General features: G+C 34.3%; 1 protein-coding gene across 1 annotated transcript; it reads left to right on the top strand.

Annotated features, from left to right (window-relative positions):
• The first annotated feature begins 5,083 nt into the window (after nt 1-5,083).
• On the top strand, nt 5,084-7,529 carry LOC133309321 (protein S40-7-like). Its single transcript, XM_061510084.1, has one exon. The coding sequence runs from the start codon at nt 5,278-5,280 to the stop codon at nt 5,992-5,994; it is 717 nt and encodes a 238-aa protein (XP_061366068.1). The 5' UTR covers nt 5,084-5,277; the 3' UTR covers nt 5,995-7,529.
• Nucleotides 7,530-11,305: the final 3,776 nt, after the last annotated feature.

Genomic DNA, 11,305 nt, shown 5'->3' with positions numbered 1-11,305 from the left:
GCCTGATGTTGGGTAGAACTTAAAGTTCAATATTTGTGCCTGCTCTGTTTCATGTGATTTTCTGTTCTGTTACTTTTTATTATTTTCGTACCTTTTTTGTCGTCATTTTGATGTTCAATAAGTGCTTCTGTGTAAGGACCTAAGACGCGCATTGTTTGAACTGTCTGTTGCAATAATTGTAATGATGGAAAATAAACTCATCAAGAACATTGGTGATTTTCCCATCTTTGGTTTGCTGATGGCTTCTTTCTTCCTGAAATTCCATTAAAAATTAGTAAGATATATACTGCACATTATACATTGCCTTTTCATGTTTAATAGTATCAGACTATATCAATGAAAACATGGTATTCCAATTTATATTAAATAAATATTGGTTGTGTTGCTCTCGTTCAGTACTAATGAACAATATCGAGATACTTTAAGGGTATGCGCTCAGAGATATCTAGAAGATAGATATCTGACTGACTTATAGTCAATACTCTAATCACTGCGCACAATCAATGGGCATATAGCCAAGACGTGAATGTGTGCACAGTATTGATAGTAATAGTATATTAGGTTAAAAACTGTGTACATGATGTCTTTAACCATTTATTCACGGGGGTTACTTTTCTAGGCCTAGGCCTTTATGTTCTCCCAGTTGGTGTGGGATTCTGCCTCTAGTTGATGGGGATAAGGATTGTATCCTTTGATCCTCATTATATTCTATTGTTGAGATATAAATGAGGTATGTCATGATCCCTTGTTGGATATGCGGTTAAGATATGGATACAGTTCATAACAGTCTCAAAAAAAAAAATTGAACAATATTTATTCATATGTATTACCTTAATAATGTTTTTTTAGGTTTAATCATCAACTTTTTCACGCAATAACTTTACTTTTCTATCCATTACCTAATTTAGGATTTAGTTTTCTACACATTAGATATTTTTCACTTGAAAATGTGTCAAAATTGTTATGAAATAAAGGGAGAGAGATGGAGAAAATTATATTACAAGAAAAATGAAGGGGGAAAAAAAGAAGAAATCAAAGAGAAGTAAAGTGGAATTATGATTCTCATTATCCATTTTTTTTTTTTAGTAAAACTTAGGGTATCCCCCAGCCGACAGCCGAAAACTAATTTTCTTGAGGCGTAGAGATCACCGAAATGGGTTTTGCCTCTACTAACAAAGCTTTTTTCATACATAGTTTCAGGAATCATTATCCATTGTTTTACAATGCAAGCAATGCCCATACATAGGATTATAACCATGAATGATGGAGTTAATGCTCCATCAGTATGGTGGTTATGGAATCATAAATAAGGAATAATTGCATCATTAGTGCCAATAGTTTTGAAATCCAAGCCTTCTATAAATTAATATTTTATAACATCCAAGGATGACTAAACACTATGAATATGCATGGTTAAAACCTTACTAAGAAAAACTCGGTGGGACAAAAAACTTAGTGAACCGGAAACAAAGTACAAAATTCATAGCAAACATACCACCTTTTATATGCTAACATAGATTGTCTCATTAAAAACATTTACAAGAAAAATTTCTAGTAAAAAAGAGTGAAGTACATACAACTTTCCTTTAATTGAGTCATATAGCTACTGCTGGAGCTAAGGAAGTGGAGCAACCATTACAACTTTTCATAATGGTTATCGTGTAATCTTCTTCCATAATAAATTGTAGAAATTCACATTCAATTGGATCCGTAATGATCATTTATAACATTTCCCCTAGGAAATCTCTTCGCTAAGTTCATGCCACATTAAAACTTTGTACTACTAAAGTATTGCCCAAATTGTCTGATTAAAAACCTTTGGCCAAAAACATGTTTAGGGAGGGTTGAAGAGCTTTAACTGTGATTAAGCCCCGACTCAAGATTAGTCTCATAGCCAGCTCAAATAATTGAAGCTTGTGGGGATACCTAGGGGGACGAATTTCGTCAAAGAGGTAGGGCCAGTATAGCACAAAAAAAAAAAAAAAACTTTGACCAAGAAAAACTCTTTGAAAAAAAAATTGGCAAATGAAAAAAAAAGGGTAATAAACCTTCAGGGATGGTCATCATTATTTTGCTCCCCAAGATTAAAGTAATTCTATAACCAATTTTTCAAATGTAGTAGTGAGTAGGGATTTAGTGAAAAATCCGTAAGATTATCAAAGCAAACTTGATGGACATTGATTTCACCTTTCTTTCGGAGTTTATATGTGTGAAAGAATTTTGGTGAAATATGTAGTCTTTCCTTTCAATAGAACCAAATTATAACGAAAATATTCCAACATTGTAAAATCTCTATCCATTGGATATAACTAACCATGATCAATAAAACCTTGAAGATAATGAAAATATGTTTAACGACATTCCAATATCTTCGGGTAAGGTCAACATTATGTCTAGCTAGAACATTTATTGCAAATGCAATATCAAGCATGTTTGCAATTTGCAAGGTATAATAGTACTCCAATCACACTTAAGTAACTTCAAGTCTTAATCCCCTTTCATTTCTTTCTTTAGGTCTAAGTGGTTTTATTCTCTTCTAGTAAACGGACCATCATTGGGATACTTATATAGTTACATTGCTACAATAAAACAAACCTCTTTGGAAGATGCTTAATTTGTAGGCCGAGACAATATTTTGTTTGAGATCATACAATGATTTTTGTAGCTTAATGTTAAACATGCTGCAATTTTCATTCCTTCCCATATGAAATACGTGGATTCCTTCACTGATTTTCATATAAATATTATCGTTAAGTGACCTACATAAAAATGCAATCACGACGTTCATTAAATGCATCTTAAGATGCATCCTAATTGTTATATTCGTCAAGTAATGGATGTAACATAATTTATAATGGGAGAATCAGAAACATAATAATTGATGTCGGGTCTCTACGAAAACTCTTCCTTAATTTCCTCCTTCCATTCATTCCAATTGGAATGCTTCTGGCATTCTTAAATGGTTTCAGATTTTGGATCCATATTATCTATTGGGACAGTAACAGCTATTGAGAAGGCAAATAAGTCATCAATGATAATTATTTTTTTATTATATTTTTCTCCAGTATAAATATAGTATATTGCAACTTCTACGTCATCATCAATCAAATCTTGCTCGTTTCTCATGACATTCAGATTTAGTCGTTATATTTTCTTGGGATTGTTGCAATTAGCAACTATGCTTATTTCACCGAGTTCATTTTCTTTAGGATCAACCTCTTTAAGAGGTGTAACAAGTGACTTATTTTTCTTTTTCTGCGAATTTATATCTTTAGCCCCTGCAGGTCATTAATGCTTTCAACATTGACTAGACTTACACATATTTTGGCATTATATTATAATGCTCAGACTTTATTTATAAAAATATATTATAAGATTAGTATAAATTGCTATGCCATTAGACTCAGTTTAATTGTATTAAATTTGCAAATTCTAGGATCAGCTGGCATTGAATCTTGGCTTAAAATTTTTAGGAGTTGAATCTTGGCATTGAATCTTCCTAACTACTAATTCATAAAGGGATTCAATATTTGACCTTATATATTCAAACATTGTATGTTATAATGTAACAATTTTGTAGTATCAACTTGCCATACTAACGTTGTTATAGTAGGACTACATTATTAGATAATGTCTAATTAACTCTAACCTTCGTCTTTGCTAATAGCCAAAGCAGCTTCTTTTCGGGTTGCTATATTGGCGAAGTCCATTTGGAAAATGATGGAGATGCTGAATCACGGGACTCGGTCGATAGTACACAAATTATTATCACAGGTTTCCTTCACAAAACGATACTCGATTGCCAATGCCATCAATCATCTATAAAACATCGATACTTCAAAATTTTTGATGTATCGTGTCCGACACTCATCGACATTTCAACACTCCCCAACACTCCAATACTCGTTGCAAATACTCAAAAAAGGGTTCAAAGTTGCGTTGCGTTTTGAGTTCTAACTATTAGATTCATTGGATTTCGATTACCATTTTATTAAGTTTAATATAAATATTTGAGATATCTTATGTTTCTTTGTAAAATTGATGGGTATTATAAGTTCAGCTCTGTTTTATGTTAAATAATTGAATATTAAATATAATATATACTACATAAATTAAAAATATTATTTAATATCAAAATATGTCCTAACATATTGAAATTTAACACTTTTTAAAATTAATATGTCAAAGTGTCGTGTTATGTCGTATCTCGTGTCGACGTCGGGAAAATAGTCAACCATTACCCCTAATGTGACCATTGTTCAGGTAATGATGAAGTCGACATTAAAAATAATTTCAATTTCAGGACTACACGGTGAATTTTGCTTGTTACTATGATACAGATGTTTGAAGCTCTAAATGTCGAGCCACAGAAAAATACGTTTGAAGCTAGAGGCTTATGAAGTATCTTTGAAATTTCAAATTTTGGAAAAATTGAAAAATTGCTATAAACACAACCATATGTTACATCCATTATGTGCCCAATGTTGTCAGAAGATAGTTGAGCTATAATCAAGAGACAATTATCTTGTTTGATTTTGAAGATAACTAGAGACAGTAAAAAGAAAAAAAGAAATCACTCTGGTGATGGAATATTATGTTGGATGGAGAGCGCGAAAGATTAAGACAAAGTCTTCATAAATAAAGACGTGGTACAAATTGAGTCAAGTGAATGAAGTGATCACAAAATAAGTAAAAAGTACAATTAGTAAATATCTTAGTCCCGTGATAATGTACTCTGGTTAGACAAGGGTAGGTATGTTGTAGTCTTAAATAGTAACGATGATGTAATCTTGTCAAATTCAAGCACGTTCTTTAAAGTGTGTCCGAAACTTCTAGTAAGACTGGTACTGAATTTTGTTTCCTTTTGTCGATAAAAAGTGGAAGTGAACGATGACACATGTCATTGCAGAAATTTGTGGAAGAAAGATGGACAGAAAAAACAACCTTATGCTTCTAAGTTTATGTATTCATATCCATATTGGCCAAAATAAAAATGTGCTTCATCTTGCTTATGTTACCAAATCATTATTTAGAGTAAATCATTTTTCTTTTTCAAAAGAAATTATAACCGTCCCCATTTCAGTTACCAAAATATTTCAAGATTGTATAAAATTATTTTTTAATTAAGAAAGAAAAAAAAAAAGCTTAGCCATTTAAGCCCATTCATCCCGTTCAGCCTCACCACCACTCACTCAGCAGTGACCGGTCGGTTATATTATCCTCTCTCTCTCTCTCTCTCTAACAGTAACAAAGTTCCGAACCCGAACCCGAACCGGCATGGATCTATACGATCCGAACTGGTTCCCGAACCGAAAACCCACCGCCACAGAGCGCTTCCTCGGCGTGCCTTCTGACGCGCCGTCGCTCCTTCAAAACCCCACCGCCGCAGCCGACGAGCTTCACGAGGACGACGTCGTTTTTTTCAGCACCGATTACTTCGCTGAACCAAACCACCACAACTCCTCCTCCTCCTCCTCCTCCTCCTCCTCCTTGTCCTCCACCCCCAACCACCACCACCACCATTCCTTCGGCATCCTCGCCGCACTCCCCGAAAACGAAACCTCCCCGAACCTCCGAAGCGTTTCGCAGTTCTTCCACAAGGCTTCATACTCCTCTTCCTCTTCATCCTCGTCGCGCTTGATTCCCGTCATCCCGAGGCCTCCGCCGCACGACCGAATCTCGGCGTTGTCGTCGTCCTCCTCCTCCTCCGTCAAGTACCACCAGTCGGCGCCGGTGAACGTCCCGATCCTTTCGGAGGCGATGATGAAGGCGCGGAGGAGGCACCACGAATTCGACGAAGTCCACGACGGCGAAGACGAGGAGGAGGAGGAGGAGGAGGAGATGCTGCCTCCGCACGAAATCGTGGCAAGGAACTCGGCGCAGTCGCCGATGCTGGCTTGCTCGGTTCTAGAAGGGGTGGGAAGAACCCTGAAAGGTAGGGACTTGCGCCAGGTTCGGAATGCAGTTTTGCGCCAAACAGGTTTCCTTGATTGATTCAAAGACCCGGATTAGGGTTTCATTTTCCCCTTTCCTCAATTCAATTGTCTGAGCCTGATTTTGTCTTGTACTCTGGATTTTTTTTTTAATTAGAGCTCATTCGCTTATCTATCGTAATTCGTAGGCTTCAACCACTTTCTAATTTTCAATTATTGCAAATGTGAATTTTATTTTATTTTTTCTAGTTTAGGGGCCTTTTAACTCTGAAATATGCTCTTATAAAGAACTAGTTAACAATGGCGGAATGTAGAGAGAAAATCCCTTTCAGTTTGTTCACTTATTGATGAACGAGAGAATCACTTCTTTTGCAATGTATTGCTGAGTCTGGAATTGTAGCATGTGCTCTCTAGAACGAGTTCTATTAGAATGGGGATTAATATATTGCTGATGATTTGTGGAGTTTATATAAATGAACTATCTGATCACTGACTATGACTTCTAGGATGATTTATTTGTGGGATGCATCGTTCTTGAGGTTGAGGATAGTTTATTTTTATGCTTAAAAGAGATGACAATGGAAACTCCCATTGGATCCATATGTTATTTGATACGTGTCTCTGTCATCCTCTGTTGTGGTCTAATCAGCTCCTTTTTTGGTTAATAAAAGAATAGTTACTACCTTAGCCCGTAGCACGATTTTGGATACTTGTTATCATAAACAGATTGGTCAGGTTCTTGATTACCTGCTGTTGTTTGTCCCACAACAAACAGAGAAGGTATCTATCTAGTAAAATTGGGATATGGTGGTCCTTTATGGTCTTGTTTCTAGGTTATTTATGATAGTGATATCTTTTTCTTTTTCTATTTATTTTAGTCAATAATCTTACAGACTAGAAAGAAGTGGACCTGGAGCTATTTTACTCTTGATTATGTAGGTAAGGAACTGGCAGCAAACCTAAACCCTTAAGGCTTCCATTTTGTGCTTAGGAATGAAAAAGGATTTTTCCCTCCACTATTTCTTTCTATTTTACTTGAATATACTTCGACATAACAAATTAAAAACGGATGGCCTAGAGTCAGGTCAACTGTGAGAAGAGTCTTCTTTTCTATGGCTTTTTAAATGAAGTTGTTTATGAAGGATATTGTTGGAAGTATTCTACCACCTATAAGTCTGATTTCAATTCATATGCTTTAGTTTTATCTGTCGGCCTTTGAGTGAGTCATATTGCTGATAATTTGATACTCTGTTCTTTGTAATCTTTTAATTTTCTATTCTAACAATGAGCATATGTATTGCGTGTGGATAATTTGGAAAGAAATAAGTTTTTCTCAGCTCATGATGGAACTCTTTTAAAGTTTCTAGACGAGGTGATGGCTGATGAGTCTAGATAGAAATAAAGTGCAAATCCCTCTTATATCTTCTGGTATAAAAATGCTTGCAGGTTGGAAACTCAATTTTTACAGACTAAAAGGTTTGGCTGTGTTCAAGATATAACAGACTTAGTTGCTAAGATTTTTGCTGTAATTGATTATCGGCATTTTTTGTATGTGTTCAACAAAACCTTAAGCCGCATGCGGTTAGTCTTCCCAATATTGGCATCAAATTAGAATAAAACATTTTCTTCAAATAATTAGCCAACAATGCTTGAATATACTTTCTAGTCTGGTTAGCTTGCAAGAATTGTATTAGAGATCTTTGGCTTTCTTTTGTTCATTTTTGAAGTATATACGCAGATAATATTTGATTCCTGCGTGTGTGGGGTGGTTGTGGCGGGATAAAAGCTGCTTGATAAGTCACCATTGTGCTAAGTGTGGTAATGCAAGAAACAGAGATATTTTGTACTTTGCCATTTGTGGGCTCATTAGTGGCTTTTTAATATGCTTATTGTTGGAAAATCAACTTGACAGGAAGAGAAATTGCAGAAAAATAAAGAGGGACTCCAAGCATTTACTTGGTTCAGAAACTTGTTTTTAGCAAGTTTCCTACATCCAAGTGCATCGAGATAAAGTCCTAGTGTTCTTGAACTATTAGATCAAAATAAAGTTTACAATCCGGTCACTAAAAGCACCCCCAAACAAACACCAAGAATATAGCTAAAGCCAAGCAGTAGCAGCAAAGCATTAACTGCCCAAAACAAAAACTCTAATTTCAACTATTACAAGATTGATAGAGATCATAAACCAGAAGCTACATGCAGCCAATTTAACACATGAACACGCGAGATGACTCCTCCAAGCCTAAAAAAGACAGAACCTTCAAGCTCGCCTCCAACTCCTCAAAGTCACGAACCAAGACCTTCAATCTCCAAGATTCTGCACGATCTCAAACCTACAACTCAGAGGATGAACAATAACACATAGAACAGGGTAATAACAAAGAGAATCAAAGAGATATCCGTCTAGGTTTTGAGAGAAACCCTAGATCCCCAATTCTTGGATTTTCGTAGAACAGATAGAGAAAAAATAATCAAGAGAGAGTGCAACAATTAGAATGAAAGTGTAAAAAATAGAATGTGCTAGAACCACACGTAACACTCACGCACATAAAATGCACAGTATTAATCTTTTACCAAAACGATTATGCAATGCACATAAAACGCAGTGATAAAATATCGATACAAAAGTTAATAAAATGCTGCATTTTTCATTGAATACACTTGCATCAAACTCCACCTTATTTTAGAAAAACATATTTGCAAATAGAAAATAGCACAGAAATAAAAACAATAGTGCAAGAACACCTTTGAATGGATCTTATAGCAGCACCATTCTACACTGAGACACTACGCAAATTTAATGTGCAGCAACTCTGATGCTGCACTAAATTTACTAACAGGAACTACTTTTGTTAAAATGTCAGCATGGTTGATTGCACTAAATTTATTAACAGGAACTACTTTTGTTAAAATGTCAGCACGGTTGGTTTTAGATGCAACCTTAACAATGCTAACAGCCTCATTAGATACCATATCCTTTATGAAATGAAGCTTAATATCTATATGCTTAGTTCTTTCATGATTTGCATTATTTTTAAATAGATGTATGGTACTTTGTGAATCGTATAGTATCTCAGGTTTGCCTTTACCTAGACCAAGTTCTGCCATGATGCCTTTAAGCCACATAGCTTCCCTTATAGTTTCGGTTAAGGTTACATATTCCGCCTCTCACGTTGACAAAGCAACTATATGTTGCAGATTAGCTATCCAACTTACTACATTTTTACCAATAGTGAAAATCATGCCAATCAATGATCTTCTTTTGAAAGCATAGTTAGAATCACAATATCCCTTAACAAAAAAATTGTTAAAATTTAAGGCAGAAAAATTCAAATATAAATTACATATACCATTCAGGTATCTAAACATTCATTTAACAGCATGCCAGTGTTCCTTGCATGGTTTGTTCATAAATCTACTCACAACACTAACCCCCTAAACAATGTCAGGCCTAGTATTAATCATAGCACACACTAGGCTGCCTATTGCACTAGAATAAAGGAACTTATTGATATATACAGCTTCTTCTTGAGATAAATCACCTATCACTGATCTAATTATTTATATTCAGTCCAAAACGAAGTTATTTTTGGATAGAAATAAAAATATTTTTGTAATTTTAATTTATTTCAGGATTATATTAATTTTTATAATTATAATTTTTTAACCTTTCAACCCAAAATATGGGTTTTAGAAGTGAACGGAAATAACTTATCTTCCTTTGCTATAGAAAAATTAAATCCTATTATGTAATGACTTTAGGAGAGTGGCCTGGCCTCGTGTGATTAGAGGGCTGTATGTTTTTAATTTCCTTTGTATTAAAAAAAATAAAAATGAATCCTATTTAAATCACAAATATAATAAATTTGATCTGTTTCAACCAATATAAAAATCGGACCGATCCGGCCGGGTCGACCCGAAAATCGGTAAACCGGTCATGTAACTGGTCTGGTTTTCATATTGGACCGGCCATGTTGCAGAACCGGTGTGATTCGACCGATTTTCGTAAAAATCGGTGACCCGGTCGGTTCAATCGGTGACCTGGCCCGGTATATAAAAAAAAAATAATAATAATTTATTTTCATAAATTAATGTCTTGTTTTTTTTTACTCTCAAACACAAATGATTTGTTTTCTTTTGAAATATTTAAGTGATTTGTAGTTTATTAACTTACATAGCTTATGTACCTACAACACTAATATTATCTTGATTACGCAATATGTAGGGAATTTTGATTTGATTTATAGTTAGAGATGTCATTTACTAAACCTGAAACACTAGTATCACAAATATTATATGTTTGATTGATCTTTTGTTGGATAATGATGTGTAATTTATTATTTTTACATTAAAATATTTGAAATTGATATATTTTTTTACAAGGATTTAAATATATTTATAATAGAGCAAATATATTTTTGGGTCCTTAACAAAAAACACGGTCCCCACTTTAGTCCCTTACAAAAAAAATTAGTCAGTTGGTCCCTAACAAATTCAATGTGGACCCATTTTAGTCCTTTTGAGGGACTAATATGGGTCTTTTTTGAAATTGTGAGGGACCACGATTTCAACTAAACGGGTCCACTTTGAATTTGTTAGGGACCAACTGACTAATTTTTTGTTTGTAAGGAACTAAAGTGGGGACTGTATTTTTTATTAGGGACCAAAAAATGTATTTACTCTTTATAATATAAATTATAGATTTATATATACTTATCAGGTCATACGATTGAACCAGTGATCCACTGATTGAATCAGTGATCTAGTACCTCAACCGAATCAATAACCGAACCGAGTTTAATAATATTAATTTCAACCGTGCTTGCATAATGAAATTTCTCTATCCTTTATGATATCCCCATGCATTCACTGCGTTTCCGTTCAGTGAGTTGAAGGTTCAAGCACGTCCACAGAGATATGTTAAAATCGCATTTAAAGTGAATTGATTAGCATGTCAGAAATGGGTGGAAAACACTAGTAAGCACCACCGTATCCAGTTGGGATCATTCATCCGCATTTGTGGGAATCAGAAAAGATTTTTTTTTTCTTTCTTTAAAAAAAGGGTATAGTTAATTTTTCTTGAATGAAATATTAAGAATATATTTGTTTGATATTATCTTTTAGTATATATTTTATTATTTAGTAAAATCCCACTTGATCATTGTACCCAAAAAAAATAAAAAATCTCACTTGATCCCATCAATGAAGAGTGAAGCAAGTTGGGCAAAAAGCCAAACCCCGTGTACTTTTTTTAATATGAAATAAATAAATAATAACATTTAAATTTGAACATATAATTTTATACAAATTTCTCAAGTATCTTGTCATTAACATAGATTTTCAGACATCTTACTAGTTATGACCTATAAAGC

The sequence above is a fragment of the Gastrolobium bilobum genome, unplaced genomic scaffold, assembly GCF_033153095.1.
Source record: "Gastrolobium bilobum isolate Gb01-03AN ecotype WA unplaced genomic scaffold, APGP_CSIRO_Gbil_v1 utg1813, whole genome shotgun sequence".
In the NCBI taxonomy this organism is placed as follows: Eukaryota; Viridiplantae; Streptophyta; class Magnoliopsida; order Fabales; family Fabaceae; genus Gastrolobium; species Gastrolobium bilobum.
Note: the sequence above shows the minus strand (reverse complement) of the source record. Positions and strands in the feature narration are given on the sequence as shown.